Here is a 24267-nt window from a genome sequence, read left to right as displayed (position 1 = left end):
TCCAGGTCGATTGTGAAATAACGATTAAATCATGATAAATTTGTTGACAAGTGTATCGTGATGCTGAACGCTCAATATGAGCCCAAGCGCTCTGGAACAAGAAGAACAAGAAGAGGTAAGTGATATTGAATTTGCCGATTCAATTATTTTGATTTGTTGTAATAATGAATGAAAATAAATTACATACAATTTGTTTTGCAAATCTGTGACCTAGAATCTACGGCTCCATTTTCAAATTTTGTTTATAGTTTATAGACAGCTCTACACCACATAGGCTATAATAAAAGTTAGAAGACAGAAAGGTTGGTCACTCCCAAAGTTAGTAGTCAGTCTACTAACGTTGGGTCGCTCCTATAGCATTGGTGTTCTGTCAACAACGTTGGACTATAATAACTTCTATAGCTTCTACCCTTGTTTCTCTCTTAGTCCATTTGTATATTGAGACGCGAAGCGACGTGACATGACGTTACTTGAGTCTGTTATGTTGACACGTGCTAGCTGCGTCTCAATATGAACGTTGTGATATGATCATATGATATTAACTCATCCAGCAGACTCGGGTCACGTCATGTCGCGTCGCGTCTCAATATACGACTAGCCTTACTTGCACGTATTATTTTCCGCTTACACAAATTGAAGAAACCTCTTAATTTGAACAGCATCAAATTAGACACACAAGCTCCGTTAATTAATATCTTCCACGGATAACAGTAGTGAAAATCAAGAATGTAAATGATGGTGATTGGAGTTACAGCAGAATTGGTGATTTCTGATTGGTTATAGTTATAATGATCCGTAAAATTTTCCGAATGTGAATTTGTAGTTGCTTGTTGAGGCTCATGCCTGCACATTTATGCCAACACCTTCTTCAGTTAGTGTTGCCTAACTGGTTCAAAATAGGCTAATCAACCCGCTACAAGATAAAGGACTTAAGTACTGCATTTTCCCCCTTCTGACATGCTACCCTTATCAACACTCCTCTCGAGGGATTCACGCTCCAACCGCAACCCCCCTTCTTCTCCAACTAATCACCTTCTTCACCATCCCCTTCTTCACCATCCCCTTCTTCGCCATTGCTCATTCTCATCCTCTATTACTACCTGTTTCTTCATCATCTACTACGGTTCTTCTTCACTGTTTCTCTATCCTCCTCCTCTTCCTCTTTCTCCTCATCCTCCTCCTCCTCCTCCTCCTCCTCCTCCTCCTCCTCCTCCTCCTCCTCCTTCTACTCCTCCCCCTCCTCCATTTCCTTCTCCTCCTCATCCTCCATTTCCTCCTCCTCCTCCCCCTTCTCCTCCTCCCCCTACTCCTCCTCCTCCTCCTTCTACTCCTCCCCCTCCTCCATTTCCTTCTCCTCCTCATCCTCCATTTCCTCCTCCTCCTCCTCCCCTTTCTCCATTTCCTTCTCCTCCTCATCCTCCTTCTCCTCCTCTTCATTATTTTACTCCATGGCTTTCACTTCTCCACTGCTACCCTCTCCTATCCTCATTATCATCCTTCTGCTCATTCTGCTTCTCTTCTTCTTCATCCATCTTCAACTTCTCTTCTTTCTCCTTCTTCTCATCCTCTTCTGACTGAAACTGTCCAGCTCTAGAACGATCACATGACAACCATCCCTCACCCATCCCACAAGTTTGTGGGGTACTAGTTTCAAATAAGTTTCCTTTTTTATCTCTGTATTTAATCTGTTTATGAAGTAATCGATCGCGTCATCAATACTCGAGTCAACTAATGCATCCAAATCCGACCAATTGCAATTTTTTAAATTCTTTTTTAGATTATTATAGTGTAAAAATTCCTGGTTATCTGTTGTTTGTTGTGTCATTTTCACATTTTCATACAAGCCCAAATTCATGCAAGTTAAATAGTGATCAGTTACACTTGTTTTTATTAGCGAGCCAATTGTTGTATCACTGGAAAAAGAACTATTTTTAAAGAAAAAGTGGTCTATACATGATTGGGAACCGTTTGACTCTCGCGTGGGCTTGTTTATAAAAGATTTGAAACCATTTGAAGAAAGTAAATTAAAATATTCGTTTGTTACGTTGGTGTTTCGGTTTAAATCAATGTTGATATCGCCAGTTATTATTATGTTCGGACTGTTAGTTCTGTTTAGGTAATCAATGCACTCATTCAAACTATTCAGGAAAATAGTTAGATTAGAAGAAGGTGACCGATATATAGCGACAATAGTTAATCTGATATTTGATTTCTGTATGACATCAAGTATTATATTCAACCCTATACAGTCATAAAAGACAATTGTGCGGGCGAAGCCCGCCTCCCAGCCGGAGCGCGAAGCGCGGAGGCTGCTACCCAACACTATACAGTCATAAAAGACGATTGGGCGGGCGAAGCCCGCATTCCAGCCGGAGCGCGAAGCGCGGAGGCTGCTATCCAACCCTATATAGTCATAAAAGGCGATTGGGCGGGCGTAGCCCGCCTCTCAGCTGGAGCGCGAAGCGCTATTTTCCTGAATAGTTTGAATGAGTGCATTGATTACCTAAACAAAACTAACAGTCCGAACATAATAAAAACTGGCGATATCAACATTGCTACCCAACAATATACAGTCATAAAAGACGATTGGGCGGGCGAAGCCCGCCTCCCAGCCGGAGCGCGAAGCGCGGAGTCTTCTAACCCACCCTACTGGGGTGCGGGGGGCAAAGCCCCCTACCGAGCGCGAAGCGCGAGTTTATATTTCAATCTACATAAATAAAGCACTCAACCAATCAATCTTCCTTTTCCTCCATCTCCTCCCATTCCAACTACTATGAACTGCTCTTAGTTTTCTCTGATCTTAATTTCTCCTCCTCCTTCACCGCCTTCTCTCTTTCTTTTTCTCATTCGTCTTCTTCTTCCTCTAAACATCATTCTCTGTTCTCTACACCTCCTATTCTCTACAACTTCTATTTCTCCACCAATTTTTTGATATTTGCTTCTCCTGTGCAATTCTCTATCCTCCTTCCACTTAATATCTTCACCAGCTCATAATTTCTCATCTTCCTCTGTCTCTCTACCTTTCTCAACTTTCTATTTTCATCTTTATTTTTATGACTGTATTGAAATACTAACTTCATCACCGTTCTCCATTTTTCTCCTTCTTCTCCCTCTAGCAAGTTATCTGTAATTCACTCCTATTCTTCTTTTTCCTCTCCCATATCTGTTTCTCTCGGTGTTTTTTCTTCTGCTCCTTTGCGTTGAATTTGCTCTGCACCCTAGCCTCTCCTTCTATTCATTCTCAATTTCTTCTTCTTTTTCATCGTTATTCTCCTTTCACTCCGCCTCTTTCCACCTCTTACTGTAACTCGACTACTGTAATTGATTCCCCTTCCTTCATCGTTTTCCTCTACTTCATACATTTTTCTCGAGCTTCTCCTTCCCCGACTTTCCTTCCTCTTTCTCCTCCTTCTCCTCCTCCTCCTCGTCCTCCTCCTCCTCTTTTTCCTCCCCCAAATATTTGTTCATGTACTCTCCTTCCTTATCCAACTACCCTTCTCACTCTCTCTCTAACAAACACTCCTTCTCTTCCTCCTATTCCTGTTTCTCCTCCTCCTTTTTCCCCCAAATATTTATTCTAGTACTTTCCTCCCTCATCCAACTAACCTCCTCACTCTATTTGTAACTCAAATCCCCCTCTTCCTTCTATTCCGGTTTCTCCTCCACCTCCTCCTCTTCTTTCCCTCTTCCCAACTTTCCAACATCTGACACCCCTAAATAATCCTGCCCCACCCTTTTCCCCGTTTCCAGCTAACGATTACATCAAGCCACATTTTCTGCACCCTGATCCGCCCTTCGCAATATGAACTTTCCCCTAATCTTCAAGGATTCTGTCTTCCGAGACAAGGTCAAGGCTCCTCCAATCGTTCGAAATAAAAGGCGATTTGCATGCAACGAATTACACTCTCTTATCTCTTGTTCTACAGCCATGTTCAATCTTCTTAATGGTTATGTCTGTTGATGCTTATCTTTGCCACACTTTTGGAGAAACTATGTACATTATAAAGGTAGTGGAACTTCCAAAAATGTACATTGTTGTTTGTGAAGAGAGTAGGTCCTACGGGTGGTTGATATTAACTTTCACCCAGGTTCTTCTAGTTTGAGAAAGAGTAATTTCCTTCATTTGAAGATGTATAGCACTACAGAATTCATAATTGTCTGGCACTTTAAAATCTTACTATAGTAAATTGGAGGTGGAAGTTCAAACTAAATATTATTCACTAAATAAACAACTAAACTGAACTGTCCATCGGAGGTCGCGCGTTTTTTTTTTCAATTCCTAGAACAATGCCTTCAATGCGACATTCACCACAACTGTTGTTTTTCATTGAAAGATAGGTTTAAATGATGAGAAATGCATTGTATTGAATGGTTTCTCAAGGAAAAAGCTATAAAAATATACAGCTTATTTCAAACATTTATCGATTTAAGGCTGTCTCCCACATATTAGTGAACGTGTCTGGTAAATTGAGAATATTATTCCCATGAATTTTTCAATGGGACTATCCAAACCTGTTTGGCCAGGCTGAGTGGGAATAGTGCCATTTGAACTCATGGGAATAATATTTCCACTGTACTGTATTATGTAACTGACTCTGATACCGATGAGTGGAAATCCAGCTTAATGTTGTCTGGACACTTAATCGACTCTAATGAGTGCTAAAAACGAAGAAAAGTTCGTGTAACGGATATTATTAGTTTTTTCAACTCATCTCATTGAAATTAGGATGAGAAAAGAATGGAAGCTTTTGATGATTGTTGTGTGTATGGATTGTGAATTGAGTGTGTAATTGAAGAATTTTGAAGTGACACATAACCTAGCTACATTTGGACTGTTGTATGAATTAGAATTGGAACCGTTTTGGGCGTAATTTAGCCTGTGGTACTTTTCTGTAAGTTGTATAATTCTGAATGATTGAATATATGAATAAAATAAAGCTGCTTAGCACCAACCTTTATGCATTTACTTCTATCAATAGCACTAATAGTTATCCTTTTTTGGCTCTAAAACTTTATCAAAATATAAAACTGGGATTCATCATAGTTATCCTTTGTTTGGCTCTAAAACTTTATCAAAATATAAAACTGGGATTCATCAATCACGATATGATTTACAGTAATATTGACTCATATCTAATATCGGACAACGAAGTGATAAACATAACCTATTTTTGGACAATTGCCATCCAAATTTGGGATGAAAGGAACAGTTCTGGGCTTGTGTTGTTCCTTTCCCAATCATTCGTAGTTGAGAATGATAATGTATCTATCAATGTATAAATAAGTAAATAAATAAATATCCTGAATTCAATGACAGTTTCATCACCGCTCTCTGAATAAATTTGTCTAATAATTTCAAGACCTTTATAATGGCATGATTATTCGGAGTGGAGCTATGTACGGTTTTGAATACAAATAATTTCCACATGAAAGAACAATTTTATCGCAATAGATTTCAATATTGTGGCTTCGCCTGCAGAATAGCAGAATGAAAAGCCGGTTCGTTCAGTTCAAGTGTGCTTTGATCTTTGAATGGTTGGAGAGAGAGAGAGACATCCCCAAGGGAATGCGGTCCGGAAAGTGGAGAAAAGTGATTCCGCGTCCGGAAGAAAACAATTTGGCACGGAAAAAGTGAATCGAGGGGCAAACAATGAATTTCAGCTGTTGGAACCGATGTAGCGCCTCTTCTCTCTTCTCTCTCATACACACCACTTCTCTCAGGTCCTCTCATCCTTCTTCCTCTCACATATGCCTTCTCTCTGTCACTCTTTCTCTTTCCCTTTCTCATCCCTCCAACTCTCACTGTAGAGTGTTAATGGAATGGAAAGGATATTGTTGAATATACTTTTTCAAGAATGGACGGTAAGTTGTTAGAATTCTGCCAATTTACGTGGATACGAGACAGTATCATAATCATAGTAATTTCAAATTCTATTCCATCTTCAAATTCATTAATAATGATGTTCAGTTCATACTTTGTTAATTCTCTGAAAAGTTTTCTCTATTTTTAAAAATATATTTATTAACGTATAAGCATAGAGTAACGAAACTATTATATCGTTCATCTCTGGTATAAGCAAGCATATATTGTTATTTATATAAATGAAGAAATCTATTCTGATATAAACCCTCAATATTTTTTTATTTCTCACTCCCTCTCTCTCTGTCTGACACTTATCCCCCTCTTTCTAATCCTCTTCCTTCTTATTTATCTCTCTCTTATACAATATATCTTTCAATCTCTCCCACCTTTATGAAAATTGCTCAGAAACCTAAGTTCACTTTAATAATACATTTATAACCTATTTCGAATTGCTGAGTTTATAACGCTTCTTCCTCATCTCAGTTCATTGTCAATCCATAATCTATTAAATCCATTTCTGTTTATCAACAAAGCCTGAATCCAGTCTCCACATGTATATTACTAGTGTGTATAGTAAACTTACAGCAGGATTCAAGTTGACTTTTCGTGGAATTGACAACAATAACAGAAATAACAGTCATCGTAATAATGACGGTAAACTTATGATTGGCACTTCTATTGTGATTTTCACCATAGTCACATTCCAACCTTCTATTCGCGTATTCTATTTATATATCCGTTATTCTGTTTTCTTATATGCAGTATTACCTGTCTGTAACTTCTATAATTTCTTCTCTTCCTACCTCTTCTCATTCTGACCTCCCTCCAAATTAGCTCAATTCATGCTCAAAACTAGTTATACTGTATATTTTTAATAATATAGACATGCTTACTTCATTTCTATACCAGATCATTAACACTGTACTCTATGCTATCTGTATCAATCCCTTCGCTCTCTCTTACTCACTCCCTCTCTCTTTCCTTCGGTTTTTCTCATCCCTCCAATTTCATTTTCTTATTATCTATCTCATTTTATGCACCGGATATTTACTACTTTCTTCTAATATCTCTCTCTTCATCCACCTTTTTAGACAATAATCTTACATAATCTATGTGTATTCTCACACAGCTTAGTCCTCTCTTCACATTCTTCTCTCTAACAACCGTCAACTGCAATTTGAAATCAATCTACTGATTCATATTTCTCGTTCTTATTTTCCATCTCTCTGTAGGTCTGTACACTCTCTTTTAATTGTCTATCCTCTTAATGATTTTCATATACTTTCTGTATTTTTTTTCTGCTGTGTTTCTGCTGGAGTTTTCTTCCTGTTTTCAGACCTGGTTCCTGTGACTTCTTGCACGCGCTCTCTCTTGCCGCCGCCCTGGCTCTCTCTCGCTCCCCCACCTGCTCGCTACCATCAGCATCTACCACTGCAAACTGCCCACCACATTGGATTATCTGCTGGACTCTGACATGAATAAAGGAATCTGAATCTGAATCTGAATCTGAATCTGAATCTCGCTCTACCTCCACTTGGACCCGATTCTTCCACTACCGGATACCTACTCGCTCTATCTCCACTTGGACTAGATCTCCCACTACAAGTTCTTCCTCAATCTTCATCTTATTCACCATTAGGATTATTCATCACCGGAACTCCACACATCTACATCTTATTGTGTTTAGTGAATTTTTTGAACTAGTGCTATAAATAGTGAAGGGAGCCGAACTGCCAAGGCATACTGAATGCACTCGAATCAAGAGACTTTTTCATTTAGGTTAAGTTTTATCAGTCCCATTCCCATTTTCCCCGTCATGTGTCGTTCTGAGGTCGGTTCACGATTGGTCTGCTGCTTCCATGATGCCTCTCACTGACACGTCAGCTCGCTCGCCCTCAAGTAGGTATGATTATTTCAATAATAGTAATAATGACGCAGGTATGTTTCTAGCAAATAAGCTCCACTCTTTCAAAAAACTTTTCAAGGCTGCTCACCTCAACGTACAATCCCTCAGCTATCACATTGATGAACTCAGAGCAATCTTTCGTTTTCAGGACTTCAATATAATCGGAATATCCGAATCATTTTTGAAGCCTAGTATTCCATCAAATTTTGTTGCTTTGCCTGGATATAATCTTTTCCGGAATGATAGATTAAATAAGCTTGTGGGGGTGTAGCAATTTATGTGAAAGATGGTATCAAAACAAAAGTTTCAATCACATCTAAACAAGAGTATTGTTCAAGACCAGAGTTTATGCTACTTGAATTATCCTTATCCAGTACTGATAAATTACTCGTTGGTATCTGTTATCGCCCACCAAAAATAGGTCATTTCACAGATTTCGAAAGTGCCTTGCTTTCTCTTATGCCTTGTTATAACCGTATACTAGTTATGGGGGATATGAACACCGACTTGAACATGACAAATCGGAACTTTGACTACTTTCAACTGACTACAATTTTCCAATGCCTAAACATGACTATTTTACCTCTCGATCCAACTCATCATACTAATGAATCAGACACACTCATTGACCTTCTCATTGTTAGTGATCCCAATGAGGTTGTTCAAGCAGGCCAAATCTCAGTCCCAGCTATTTCTAGACATGATTTGATCTACTGTGTACTTTCCCATAAGATACCCAAGCCAGAACAGAAAATTATCACTTATAGAGACTTCAAAAACTTTGATGAAGCCGCCTTCCTGACTGATGTGGCTCAGACTCCATGGCATCAAATTGAAGCATTACCCTCAGTTGATGACATGGTCAAGACTTTCGAGAATTGGACTTTGACTCTGTATGACAAACATGCACCTTATGTGACAAGGAGGATTAATAGAAAACGACGAGTACCGTGGATGACTGAAGACATACTTAAGATGATGGGACGTAGAGACAAAGCACATAGAAAATTTAAAAAGACATTTGACTTGGACAGTTTGATAGAGTATAGGAGCCTTAGAAATAGAGTTAAACAGGAATTACGGAACTCAAAGATTAGGTACTTGAATTCGTTTATGACAAACAACAGACAAGACTCTAAATCACTTTGGCAGGGAATAAGAGAATTCGGGCTTGGCAAGCAGAAATCGAATCCACAAATTGACTTAGCATTGAACAATATAAATGACCATTTCGTTTCACACTCTAACCAACGCGACGAAGTTGTCATTGCTAATCATATCGATGATCTTGAAGAGCAGGTTACAAACTTAGATTTACCAATTACTGATCAATTTCATTCCCATCCAATCTCAGAAGAAGACACTTTCAGAGCAATTCAACGTATTCATAGTAATGCTACGGGTGTTGACAAAATTCCTATTAAATTTATCAAGAAAATGTTATTTGCTGTTTTACCAACCATTACATACATTTTCAACAAGTCTATTGAAGAAGGCATTTTCCCTGAAAACTGGAAGTTTGCTCTGGTTCGCCCTCTAAATAAAGTTCCATCACCCAATAAAGTTGAGGATTTTAGACCAATCAGTATTTTACCTGCATTGTCCAAAGTGCTAGAAAGACTCATTCATGCTCAAGTTGTAAAATTTCTAGACAACAATAGTAAGCTTCATAACTTTCAATCAGGCTTTAGAAAATTCCATTCAACTGAAACAGCTCTGCTTCGTGTCACTGATGATATAAGGTTAGCTATGGACCAAAGAAAATGCATCATCCTCACCCTATTTGATTTTTCTAAAGCATTTGATACTGTTGATCATACAGTCCTTCTGAATAAGTTGGCTATTCTTGGTTTCATTCACAACTCGTTAGTTTGGTTTAAATCCTATCTATTAGGTAGGAAACAATGTGTATCTGTCGGTGACAAAAAGTCTACTTGGAAAAACGTTATGCATGGAGTACCACAAGGTTCAATTTTAGGCCCTCTCCTCTTCACTTTGTATGCTAATGACCTTTCTTCCATTATCAAATTCTCCAGTTTCCATACTTATGCAGACGACCTTCAAATATATTTAAGCTGTCCCATAACAAAAATTAACGAAACAGTTGGAATAATGAATCAGGATATCAATTCGATAGTTGAATGGACAAAGAAAAATGGCCTTAAGCTTAATCCCATCAAAGCACAGCCCATTATAATTGGATATTCTCGTCTTATAAACAATATTGACTATAAATCGATTCACAAAATTAGTGTAGATGGTAATGACATTCCTTACTGTAGCTCAGTTAAAAATTTAGGCATTATTATGAATAATACTCTTGACTGGTCAGAACAAGTGAACAAAACTTGTAAAAAGGTATTCTCAGCCATGCATGCATTGAAGAAAATGCACGATATTCTCCCTAGAAACATTAAATTATTATTGGTTCAATCTCTCATCTTCCCACATTTAATGTATTGTAATTCTGTTCTTAACGATATGCAAGTCACTCTGAATGATAAACTACAGCGTTGCCAAAATTATTGTCTACGTTTCGTCTACTCTCTCCAACGCCATGATCATATCACCCCAGCCCACATTGCTAGTTCAACATTAAAGCTTCCCGATCAGAGGCTTTTTCGAATAGTCAAGCTTGTTAGAGATATCTTGAAATACGGTAATCCGAACTATTTTAAAGATGATTTCAAATTTGTCTCCGAAGGTAGGAGGATAGATGCTTCACATACTAGAACCGGAGAAAGTACTTTAAGGATACCCAATCATCGAACTACTATTTTCACAAAATCCTTCTTAGTCAGTGCCTGTCGTGCATGGAATGCACTTCCTGTTTCTATCAGGTCCATCGAGAGCCGAGCGAGCTTCATCCTGACTTTAAAAAACATCTTTTGGAACAAATGACTGAAACTGTCCGCCCTAGAACGATCACATGACAACCATCCCCCACCCATCCCACAAATACAAACCTTTAAACCTGTTATAGAACGAATTGTATATATATATATATTATATAAACTCATGTTATTTCAATTATTCACTGCATACTGCTGTATATTACTGAAAGTTGATTACCCTGATCTACTTTCAGCATACTTCATTTTATCAATCAATCATTAATTATTTGATCTATTATTTATTTACTCTTATGGCTTTTATCGGCAGAGAGATCCTTTCGGATGTTCTGCCTTGCCGTATTACCCAATGTCATTTCCTATCAACACTCAAGTTTATAGGTTATGTCTTGGGTTCTTCATTTTTCTCACTAAAAATTTGCACTTTCACTTCCTGAGTTCCTTTGATCTTATCTACCTATATAATTATTTTACTTTATTAACTTTCTGTTCTTCTTCTCTTAGATATTCATATTAATTAAAACTTTTACAATATTTCTATTAAATGAATAAACTCTTATTTTAATTAATGAAATTAACGTTTTGGTAGAGAGTTAGTGGGGAGGATATTTTTAATATTCTTTCCAAAGAATGGACATTGATATGTCCAAACCTCCGCCAATTTATGTAGATGCATAACAATATAATTATTATCTATAGTTATTATATTACAAATTGCTTTTTCATATCATATACAGTTCAACAATTATTTTCTTAGTCTATATAATGTAAATTCATCTATAACTTTGCTGTATTGTAAGCTATTGTATATAAGTGTATAAGACAGTATATATTGTAATCTACATAAATAAAGTACTCAATCAATCAATCAATCAAACCTTTCCGCAACCAATCTCTCCCACAAACCACTCTCATGGAGTAGGAAGGCGTCACCCACCTCAACAAGGGCAAGCGAAACCCAAGGACCGACCCATCATAGCTCGACTCTGCAGCTACCGGACCAGGAAGATGATCTTCGACGCTAAGAGGAAGCTCAAGGGTTCCGGCGTCACGATTCGCGAGGATCTGACTACGGAGCGTCTCAAGATCCTCAACGCTGCGGCCGATCGTCATGGGCATAGGAATGTCTGGTCATCTGACGGGAGGATCAAGATCTGTATCGGCGAGGGAGGGTCCAAGAGGGTCCACACAGTCGAGAGGATGACCGACCTCCTAAATTTAAAGGTAAACTGAATCAGCATTCGATGACTAAAGTGCCCTTCACTACAATAATAGGAAAATCGTATTAATAAATTTCACAGTAGATATACCTTGGCATTTTTTATGAGCTGGCTCTCTGTTCTATAAATGAATTTTTTCACTGCTATTTATGATTGTATATACGGCAATTATTTCAAATTAAGGAAATTCACATTTGTTAATACTCATTAATAATTTATCCTGATATTAATTCTTAAAACTACGCTCTATGGAGCAACTGCTATACTCCAGATGGTATTAAGAAAATTATTATCTCTATTTTTACTAATTACATCTCTTACCAAAATCAGTCCCATAATTAATAATTTTCGAAATGCTGAAATTCAAATGAATTGGATAATTAACATACGTTATATAGGTGATACTATATAGGTTGTAATCTTTCATATATTAGGTGTACATAATGATCTCATCTACCATTGTCACAGCTCGAACAATGGAAGACATGTGTAAAGAATTATTAATAGAACAGAAGAGTGAGTAGTCTGTTCATATGCTTATATAGGGGCTGTGTTTCATTTTTAACGTTATCTTAGACATTCATCACTAAAATATTACAGTACTCAACTTACTACTTTTATCGTTATTGAAACTCCCAATAGTTAATATTATACTTCTAATACTATATAATATTTTTCATACTTCACCGCTCAATCCTATTTAAAATTTCTCTTCTTAATCTTATATTTATTATGATTACTAGAATATAGTTGTAATTATTACATTTATTATAACTGTTGTGATTTTTGCGATGATGATTATTATTCTTTTCTATTCTTCTTCGTCTTCTTCTTCTTCTTCTTCTTCTTCTTCTTCTTCTCTTTCTTTTTCTTTCCTTCTTCTTCTTTCCTTGATTAATTCAAGATCACAATACGATGTTCTAGTTCTTATTCTATAGTTCAGTTTCATAAGTTCTTCTCAATTGTGCACATTCCTTCTTTCTCTTCTCTTCTTCCCTGTTATTATCATTATTTTCCCTGTGATTTTTCCACTAGCTATCCAGCATGTTCAAATGTTTATTTCTCTTTCTATCTCTATTTCTCTTTCTACCCTTTCTCTTTCTATAGGTGCGTACAGATGTGCACGCCGCAAACATGGGCGATTCACCTTTGATCGGCTGATTATATCTGTATTTTTACAGGAACGGTAAGATACAGATATAAAAAGCTTTGCATCGGCTGATTAGGGGTGGATTGCTCGTGTTCGCGGCGCGTGTATCTGTACGCACCTCAACTGAATACTTTCTACTAATATCCATATTTGATATTCGATCCTTTCTCACATTAAATCATACTATTCCTCTTCCATTTTAAGTGAATATTATTCATTATCAGTTGTATTATGTATCTTTTCACAATTAATAACTTTCTTCAAAATTTTTTTGTTTTTCAGCTGGCTTTTTCTTCTCTTTTGCAGTCTTTACTGGATCCCATTTCGCTCTATCTCCACCTTGAACACGATCTTCCACTACTGGATTCCATCTCTCTCTATCTCCACTTGGACTCGATCTTCCACCACTGGATTCCATCTCTCTCTGTCTCCACTTGGACTCGATCTTCCACTACTGGATTCCTTCTCGCACAATCCTTACTTTGACTAGATCTTCCACTACTGGATACCTACTCGCTCTAACTCCACTTGGACTAGATCTCCAACTACCAATTCTTCCTTAATCTTCATCTTATTCACCATTCGGATTATTCATCACCGGAACTCCACAGATCACAACATCTACATCTTATTGTGTTTAGTGAATTTTTGAACTAGTGTTTTCAAATAGTGAAGGGAGCCGAACTGACAAGGCATACAGAGTGCACTCGAATCAAGAGACTTTTTCATTTAGGTTAAGTTTTATCAGTTTCATCCCCATTTTCCCCGTCATGTGTCGTTCTGAGTTCGGTTCAAGGCTGGTCTGCTGCTTTCATGATGCCTCTCACTGACATGTCAGCTCGCTCGCTCTCAAGTAGGTATGATCAGAGACAAGAATAATATTACTTACTTATCCTTCATCTATGGTATGATTATTTCAATAATAGTTATAATGATGCAGGTTTGTTTCCATCAAATAAGCTCCACTCTTTCAAAAAACTTTTTAAGGCTGCTCACCTTAACGTCCAATCCCTCAGCTGTCACATTGATGAACTCAGAGCAATCTTCCGTTTTCAGGACTTCAATATAATTGGAATTTCCGAATCATTTCTGAAGCCTAGTATTTCATCAAATCTTGTTGCATTACCTGGATATAATCTCTTCCGAAATGATAGATTAAATAGAGCTTGGTGGGGTGTAGCAGTTTATGTGAAAGATGGTATCAAAACAAAAGTTTTTATCACACCTAAACAGGAGTATTGTTCTAGACCAGAGTTCATGCTACTTGTAGCTGAATTATAATTATCTAGTTATGATAAATTACTCGTTGGTATCTGTAATCGCCCACCAAAAATAGGTCATTTTACAGATTTCGAAAATGCCTTGCTTTCTCTTATGCCTTGTTATAACCGTATACTAGTTATGGGGGATATGAACACCGACTTGAACATGACAAATCGTAACTTTGACTACCTACTTTCAACCGACTACAATCTTCCAATGCCTAAACATGACTATTTTACCTCTCGATCCAACTCATCATACTAGTGAATCAGACACACTCATTGACCTTCTCATTGTTAGTGATCCCAACAAGGTTGTTCGAACAGGTCAAATCACAGTCCTAGCTGTTTCTGGACATGATTTGATCTACTGTGTACTTTTCCATAAGATACCTAAGCCAGAACAGAAAATTATCACATATAGAGACTTCAAAAACTTTGATGAAGCGGCCTTCCTGACTGATGTGGCTCAGACTCCATGGCATCTAATTGAAGCTTTACCCTCAGTTGATGACATGGTCAAGACTTTCGAGAATTTGACTTCGACTTTGTATGACAAACATGCACCTTATGTGACAAGGAAGATCAATAGAAAACGACGAGTACCGTGGATGACTGAATACATACTTAAGATGATGGTACGTAGAGATGAAGCACATAGGAAATTTAAAAAGACATTCGAATTGGACAGTTTGATAGAGTATAGGAGCCTTAGAAATAGAGTGAAACAGGAATTACGGAACTCAAAGATTAGGTACTTGAATTCGTTCATGACAAACAATAGACACGACTCTCAATCACTTTGGCAGGGAATAAAAGAATTCGGGCTTGACAAACAGAAATCAAATCCCCAAATTGATTTACCATTGGACAATAAAAATGACCATTTCGTTTCACATTCCAACCAACGCGACGAAGTTGTCATTGGTAATCATATCAATGATCTTGAAGAGCAGGTTCTAAACTTAGATGTACCACTTATTGATCAATTCCATTTCCATCCAATCTCAGAAGAAGACACTTTCAAAGCAATTCAACGTATTCATAGTTATGCTATGGATGTAGACAAAATTCCCATAGAATTTATCAAGAAGATGTTATTTGCTGTTTTACCAACAATTACATACATTTTCAACAAGTCACTTGAAGAAGGCAATTTCCCTGAGAACTGGAAGTTTGCTCTGGTTCGCCTTCTGAATAAAGTTGCATCACTCAATGAAGTTGAAGATTTCAGACCAATCAGTATTTTACCTGCATTGTCCAAAGTGCTAGAAAGACTTATTCATGCTCAAGTTGTGAAATTTCTAGACAACAATAGAAAGCTTCATTACTTTCAATCAGGCTTTGGGAAATTCCATTCAACTGAGACAGCTCTCCTTCGTGTCACTGATGGTATAAAGTCAGCTATGGACCAAAGAAAATGCACCATCCTCACCCTATTTGATTTTTCCAAAGCATTTGATACTGTTGATCATCAAGTTCTTTTAAATAAGTTAGCTATTCTTGGTTCTAGTCACAACTCCCTAGTTTGGTTCAAATCCTATCTCTTGGGTAGGAAACAATGTGTTTCTGTTGGTGACAAAAAGTCAAATTGAAAAAATGTTATGCATGGAGTACCACAAGGTTCAATTTTAGGCCCTCTCCTATTCACTTTGTATGCTAATGACCTTTCTTCCATTATCAAGTTCTCCAGCTTCCATACTTATGACCTTCAAATTTATTTAAGCTGTCCCATAACAAAAATAGATGAAATAGTTGGAATCATGAATGAAGATATCAATTCGATGTTCGAATGGACAAAGAAAAATGGCCTTGAGCGTAATCCCATCAAAACACAACCCATTATAATTGGATATTCTCGTCTTATAAACAATATTGACCTTGAATCGATTCACAAAATTAGTGTAGATGGTAATGACATTCCTTACTGTGGCTCTGTGAAAAATTCAGGAATTATTATGAATAATACTCTTGACTGGTCAGTCAAGTGAACAAAACATGTAAAAAGGTATTTTCAGCGATGCATTCATTGAAGAAAATGCATGACATCCTCCCTAGAAACATTAAATTGTTATTGGTTCAATCTCTTATCTTCCCACATTTAATGTATTGTAATTTTCTGTTCTCAACGATATGCAAGTCACTCTGAATGATAAACTACAGCGTTGCCAAAATTAGTGTCTACGTTTCGTCTACTCTCTTCAACGTCATGAACATATCACCCCCGCCTACATTGCCAGTTCAACATTGAAGCTTCCCGATCAAAGACGTTTTCGAATAGTCAAGCTTGTTAGAGACATCTTGAAATTCGGAAATCCGAACTATTTCAAAGATGATTTCAAATTTGTTTCTGAAGGTAGGAGGATAGATTCTCCACATACTAGAACCGGAGAAAGTACTTTAAGGATACCCAACCATCGAACCACTATTTTTACAAAATCCTTTTTAGTCAGTGCCTGTCGTGCATGGAATGCACTCCCTGTTTCTATCAGGTCCATCGAGAGCCGAGCGAGCTTCATCCTGTCTTTAAAAAACATCTTATGGAACAAATGACTGAAACTGTCCGGCCCTAGAACGGTCACATGACAACCATCCCTCACCCATCCCACCAATACAAAACTATAAACCTGTTATAGAATGAATTATAAATTCATAATATGAATGGGAATGTAGTACCACACAGCAACACAGCAAAATACCTTGGAATGACTCTTGACGCCAAGTTGAGATGGAAAGAGCTTATCAAGATGAAAAGGAGCGAGCTAGGACTCAAATACAGTAAAATCTATTGGCTGTTGGGCCGTCAATCACAACTCTCATTGGACAACAAGTTATTGATTTACAAACAAATTCTAAAACCTGTCTGGACGTATGGAATTCAGCTTTGGGGCTGCTCTAGAACTTCCAACATCAGTCAAATTCAAACATTCCAAAACAAAGTACTGCGAACATGGTGAATGCGCGATTCACCGCATAAGGAACAGCGATTTGCACCGAGATCTGCACATCCACTATGTGACCTGTGAGATAAGACGATTGGCAGCCCATCATGAGTCACGTCTTCATCAACACGACAACACCGAAGTCATCCAACTACTAGACAAACAACACTGAACTCACTAGGAGGTTGAAGAGAACAAAGCCCTTCGAGTTGGTGTAGTGCTAGTGAAGTGAAAAAAGTATATTGAATAGAAGTGTAGTGAAATAATTTAAAGTAGTGAAATATAGATTGGAACTGTAGGCTCCACTGGAAGACTTTAGCAATGAAATTTATTTAGGATAAGAAATAACAGAACAAAATTAATGGTTAGTCCTAGTGACTAGTTTTAATAGAGATAACAAAAAAATCATATGAGCTCATTTATATTCACTCATTATATAAACTCATGTTATTTTAATTATCCACTGCATACTGCCGTATATTACTGAAATTTGATTACCCTGATCTACTTTCAGCCTACTCCATTTTATTAATCAATGATTTGATCTTATCAACCTATATAATTATTTTACTTTATTAACTTTCTGTTCTTCTTCTCTTAGATATTCATATTAATTAAAACTTTTACAATATTTCTATTAAATGAATAAACTCTTATTTTAATTAATGAAATTAACGTTTTGGTAGAGAGTTAGTGGGAAGGATATTTTTAATATTCTTTCCGAAGAATGGACATTGATATGTCCAAAGCTCCGCCAATTTATGTAGATGCATAAAAATATAATTATCTATAGTTATTGTATTACAAATTGCTTTTCATATCATATACAGTTCGATAATTATTTTCTTTGTCTATAATATTATGTGAATTCATCTATTACAGTTTGGATGATTGAATTTCAATGAAGCAGTCTTTTGAAGTGCCCGTTTCTATACTCTTATGAAGCATGAGGATGAATTGGTTTGTGTCATAACTGAAATATGAATAAAATTGAAAAAAATATGAATATGAATATAACTGATGAGGTCGAGGCTTCATTTTTTATAGTTTCTTCCACGGCTTACAAAATGTTATCTCGATATTATTTGTTCGCACTTGACTGAGAAGTGTATTGTAGAACTCCTACTTCACGAATGCTTGCGATGCTTCAAATAAATATCATAGTGATCTTTTGCAACTCATCCTTTTATTTCATCATCCATTTTCATCATTTCCTATTCGACTTGGGAAACAAAACAGGATATTCTTCATGAAAACTAGGAAAGTTGATTTGAGAAAAAAGAGAGAAGCACTCAGCCAGCAAAATGCCTACCTCTAGTCGTTTGGACTTTGAAGCTCATATTTATCTGAATAATTCAAAGCTTCAATAAATCATGCATAATAATCCCTTTGACAGATTTTACCTCCACATTTCTCCTGCTTTCCTTATTGGAAATTCTTAACTGGAATATCAACATGTTTTCCTCTCTTATAAATAAACAAAAAATATGAACAGTACTTTCAGATCTTCTTCTACAAGCTCTAATAGATTTCTCGCACTTATGATATTTTTATAGTTCCTTATTGTATAGTTCTTACTGTAGTTTCTCACTGTATAGATCCAATATTGATTATCATGTATCACATCTCATTCAATAATTTTATGTCTATAGGAAAATTATTGCAAGTGTGAAGTTGGAGGAACAATTATTGTCCTCGACCCAGGAATCTCATTATCGTATGAAGCATAATTGTGTGTCCTTCAGAGGAGAATACATTTCTTTAGTAGAACTTGAATGTGCATTACTTTAATTTCATTTATTTTGACTGTTCATTTACATTTACATTCACATCAATTTCCGTTATTCCAAATCAAAAATAAAGCCCGAAAAGAGATGAAACTCAAATTTTATAAAGTAATGGCCGTCCCTACACTTTTGTATGGCTCTGAAACCTGGGTACCAAAGAGAAGGGAGTGGAGCAGGTTACAGGCGGCCGAAATGAGATTTTTAAGTTCAGTAAAGGGATGCACCAGAGAGGACAGGCTTTATGATATTGATATCCGTAGAGAGCTCAATGTGATCTCTATACCTGAACGAGTTGATGAGAATCGACAACAGTAGAGAGAACACGTTGAGAGAATGGGAAACGGAAGAATTCCGAAAGCTGTTATTGCTTACAAGCCAGAAGGGAGGAGAAGTATTGGCAAACCAAGGAAAAGGTGGGAGAATGTTTGAAGGCGGAACAGGTATTAATGCCTACACCTGTAAGAAGACGACGAAGACGATTAATTTCATAGTACTATTGTTATAACTCATCAGGAACTGTATAACTTTGGATCCAGAGTTGTCAATTTTCAATGCACTTCTTGAAAAAGCTCTTTCAAGTATTTGGGAAATCATTGATTCTTCAAACACTACGCTCGATTGTGTTTAGTCATTCTCATTACTTATAGCTTTTTATCAAATATAACCTGTCAGTATTTGGACTGTACATCTTTGTGTTCAAAATTAGGGAGAGAAACAGTTTTGGGTTCATTCTGATTTTCTCCCAATCATTAATTTGATGTTGTGATTTTGGAAATAAATAAAAAAAAAACAAATAAATAGAAAATAAGTAAACTAAGCCAAGTATTCTATAAGTAGTAATCTATCATATGGGCTTGACACTATCTATGAGTATCTCTAATCTAGTCAGTTTCTCTTCTCTGTGTTAACAGTGAAGATGAAAACCTTGATTGAACAGAATTTATCGATAACCAACTATAAAACTGATACTGTAATAATCTGTCCGATCTAGCCTGAACAAAACTAGAAACTGGAAATGGTTCAATCCCTTCTTCATTAGGGTTAATTTGTCAACTTAATGATACCATATTATTCGATTGTTCACCCGAATTCTAATTTGCCTAATAATATTTTGCTCCAGCAAAGCTAAATCAACCAAGCAAGCAACAAATAACCTACTCCCTTCTGAATATGGGTTACTGCAGTTTGCAAATATGACTAAATCAATAGCTACCGTATCAAAGCAACAATACTAATCCCACTGAATATTCAGATCCGCAATTTGCAAATATTATTGCGTCATCCAACACAAATACACCGACACATGTATACAGACTTAGCAGAAGATGAGATTTATGTACACATATACATACACAAATAGATTCAACAGTCAGAGGTACTGAGATAAATCCATGGATGGATATGCACACAGGTTTATCATACATATTTGGACACAATATACTATATCAGGTATTTCACATTATACAGAGTGGGTGAAAAGTCTGAGAACGGCTTAATATCTCATACACAAAGGTAATTTGACGGAGGGTGTGATTGGGGATCCTACTCAATTTGAAAATACTACTTTACTAGGACCTTAAAATCTGGTCTGCCATCTTGGATCCGCCACATTGAATGCAACTTTATTTTTTTAAATAGGAAGGTGGTCATGCGATACATGATTTCGATACAGAATTTCAAGAAAAAAAGAATGGCGAAAACCGCATATCGATATCTCAAAGCGTTTCGATGATATTCACATTATTCATCAATACTACTCAATACTACTACAATTAATCATCAGTCGTTGCGATCGAGATGTCAGAGTGAAAGGTTGTGTCTGAGGCTCTGTTACTTTGTTTCAACTCCCTAGTCGTTTAAAAGATGTGAAAATAAGTTACATAGGAGTGATGACGAATTCTTAGTGATACAGTGTTCGTCAAGGAAATTTCTAATTGCGTTTTGTTTTTGTGAATATTGATCGATTTCACTTTTGAAAAATTTCTACAAGCTTGAAAGTTAAAGATGAATCAACGGGCAACAAGGTCAAGAGCTGGCTCAGTAAATAGTGGGGATAGGAGAGAAGATGTTTTGTTGGCAGCGGGATGCGGGGATGGGTGGTGAGGGTAGTGCTGATAAGCAACCGAATCAACCAAATAACAATCCAAGTGACGATTTAACTGATGATCCAGCTTCATCCAATGCTAAGTTCGAAATTGTTATCAATAAACTAAACGTGATTCAGAACGACATTGCGTCTATCGAATCTGAACAAAAAGACATTATTAAAAGTATTGAACATTTATTTGGTTTAAATAAAGAAAACAGCTCATTAATAGCCTAGACAAAAATACCAGAGACATAGGGAAATGTTCTGATAATATAGCTTCAATACAAAAAGACAGCGTGCAAATGAAAAGTGTCATTGGTTGATAGACTTGTTTCCGAAAATAATGATTTACAGCAATATACGCGCAAAAACTGTATCGATATAATTGGCGTCCCTTACAATAGAGAGGAAAATTTGCTTAATATTATTAGACACATTTCTTCATCAATTGGCTTCTCACTAAAAGACTATATGCTAGATAACTACCACCATCTTCCTGCTGGCTTAAAATTTACAAAAAAAGAACCCGAAAAACATTCTCCTATTATTGTTAGGTTTTGCGCATATTCTTATAAAGGTCTTCATGAATAGTAAAAAAACCAAGGGTAATCTGTCATTACCTCTGTCAATCACAGTCCCCGATCACACCCACCATCAAATTACCTTTGTGTATGATATATTAAGCCGTTCCCGGACTTTTCATTCACTCTGTTGTAATGTTATTTTTGCCATAACATGTGCCCTGCTTGGCCGCAGTCGGTGGAGCAAAGATTTTTGAATATATATAATATTTTTTGTGACTCCTGAAAGAAAAATAGGACCAGTTTCTTACAAGCTCTTTTAGGAGCTCAAACAATTCTCTGCTTTCGCTGGCTGCAAACGTCGGCCGCTTTAACAGTTCACAGTTTTTGTGACTGATTTGGTTGACTCCACAGATATAGATGCAGGAGAGGTAGATTATATCTCCGGGCTTGGGTTCGGCCTCATCAATTTTATCTTATGAACATGAGCTTTGCAAAAATCTAATAAATTACTGATAGAAGATAAATATATGAGTGAGCATAAAATTATAATAGATCAAATATTAATAAATATCCCCTCTGTGCATATTTGATAGTTAATCTCATAAATGCTTCTTAAAAATATCCCCTTCACATTTTAAGACTTGAGCAAGTTTTGATATTATTTTTAATATTTATATAACCCTTCAACGAGCTAGCTCTATTTAATTGTGATTATTTTCGAAGCACTGAGGGTCCTCCTAAATAACTTTTCAATTCAACTCACGTGTCAAATTTCACAATTTTGATGACGGTCCGGATTCGTCTTGATGTCCTCGGCCTTCCTGGTGGGCTGCTGTCGTTTTCTCCAAGGGAATTATTTAGATTTAATGACTCTTGTTATATTACAACTTCACTGAGTCTTATGAGATTAATTTCCAATTATTAACTTTGGATTTTTTAAACATACAATTATTTAAAAAGGGATCTAGTCTTGTGCTCTATAAATTGGTGGCTGTCCCCAGTGACCTCTAACAAGCAAGTGGGCTTGGACTTACCCTTATTCTTTCACAACCACACTTCCATCTTTTCAATTTACATAAAATTTAAATATCCTCTCTCATTGGTGGCCTCACTACTATGCAATGGTGTAATTCAAAGTTGTCAAAATAGTCCATACTAAACTGCTATGTTACAACCTAAAGAGCAAATATTTTAGTCTTAAATATTTATTTTATATTTGTTACATAAATCTGGGTACTGATAAGTTCACAATTTCTTAATGTTTATATAATAAATACATGTATTTTTTTAATTAATTCGCTTTTGCCACCGGCCAAATACTGCACTGTGAATGGCGTATTCTAAAACTACAAATGTATCCATGTGCTGAATAAAGTTACATTCCATTTCCTTTATCTTTTTATTTATTTTTTACATTTTGTTCATGCTCATTTGATATAATAAATATTTTTGTATTTTCTAAAATGCTTTTTCTTTTACATTGAAATGCCATGCTTGTTTACTAACCCTCTGATCATAGTTTAAGCAAATGCTATTTATATGCAACTAAATTTGCCACAAGGTGTCTGGCTAATTCTCAAATTATATGGTTCGACCGATTACTTAGGTCGCCGACTAGTAAGTACCAAAGAACCTAACCTCAAAATATTATAGATTTTATATTATTAAATAAATAGCAATAATACTTTCATTTTCATTTGGCTGTTAAAAACCATAGCCTGGAGAGCCGTTATTATCTAATCTAGAGTTTATTGACATCGTATCTGGTGAAAACGATACAGATGCTTACTCAAGACCTATCAATTTCCTTTCATTTCATGATTTTGAGGAATATCCAAATAAATATTCTCACACTGTATATACTTGAGCACAAATACAGTAAATATATCTTAAAGTTGTCAGATACATAATGGAATAGAACTATAAATTTGAATTATTTGAAGTAGGTAAAAAAAATTACTTTGAACCTTGGATTTCCACAATATATTGCTGTACATATTATACTAATTTCAGGTACACACTATTGACCCACTATATCCAAATCTATACTTATAAAATTCTTTTCCCACTGACTCACTGACTCACTGATCACGATTTCTGGAAAACTACTGGATGAATTGCAACAAAACTTAGAATATAGCTTCCTCATATGTCCTAGGTGCTCACTAAGAAATCTTTTGGCGATATTTCAACTCTAAGGGTGGGTTTTAAGGGTTTCAAGTTCGTCTTTTAGCATGTATATTCTTCTTCTCCCAATCTCTTAATTATATATCTCTTATTATAAATTTAAAATCGATCTCTCCAAACATATGGTAGTTGAATGTAATGTTCATTGTGAGGTGATAGAAATGCGACTAATCTCTTCAGCTTCTGTTGTATTGATTTCTCTGTTGCTCTATGTTTGTACGCAGCCATGGCCTTGAGAGATACAGTTGCACTGTCTGTTAATTCCTAATCTGGACTAAATACCACAAGAACCAATCAGAGAAGCCTTCTATTAAAAAAACTCTGCTCTGATCAATTTTAATGGAATTTAATCCTGATTGAAATTGAACATGCTTCTGTGCTACTGGGCCTGAAATTTTCATGTTTCAAAATCAGCTAAAAACGAAATAAAAAAACATAATATTGTACCAGCTGCTCCTATTTCCTTTCATGATGTTATTACGACA

General features: G+C 36.3%; 1 protein-coding gene across 1 annotated transcript in view; it reads left to right on the top strand.

Moving 5' to 3' along the window:
• Window positions 1–24267, top strand: part of LOC111049092 (transmembrane protein 151A) — a 119145-nt gene that overhangs the window by 4696 nt on the left and 90182 nt on the right. The window contains exon 2 of the mRNA XM_039438050.1: window positions 6–115. Within this exon, the coding sequence (XP_039293984.1) occupies window positions 77–115 (39 nt within the window). The 5' untranslated portion in view covers window positions 6–76. The remainder of the gene's footprint in view (window positions 1–5; window positions 116–24267) is intronic.

Source organism: Nilaparvata lugens, chromosome 11 (genome assembly GCF_014356525.2).
Source record: "Nilaparvata lugens isolate BPH chromosome 11, ASM1435652v1, whole genome shotgun sequence".
Lineage (NCBI taxonomy): Eukaryota > Metazoa > Arthropoda > Insecta > Hemiptera > Delphacidae > Nilaparvata > Nilaparvata lugens.
This window is presented reverse-complemented; position numbering and strand designations above follow the sequence as displayed.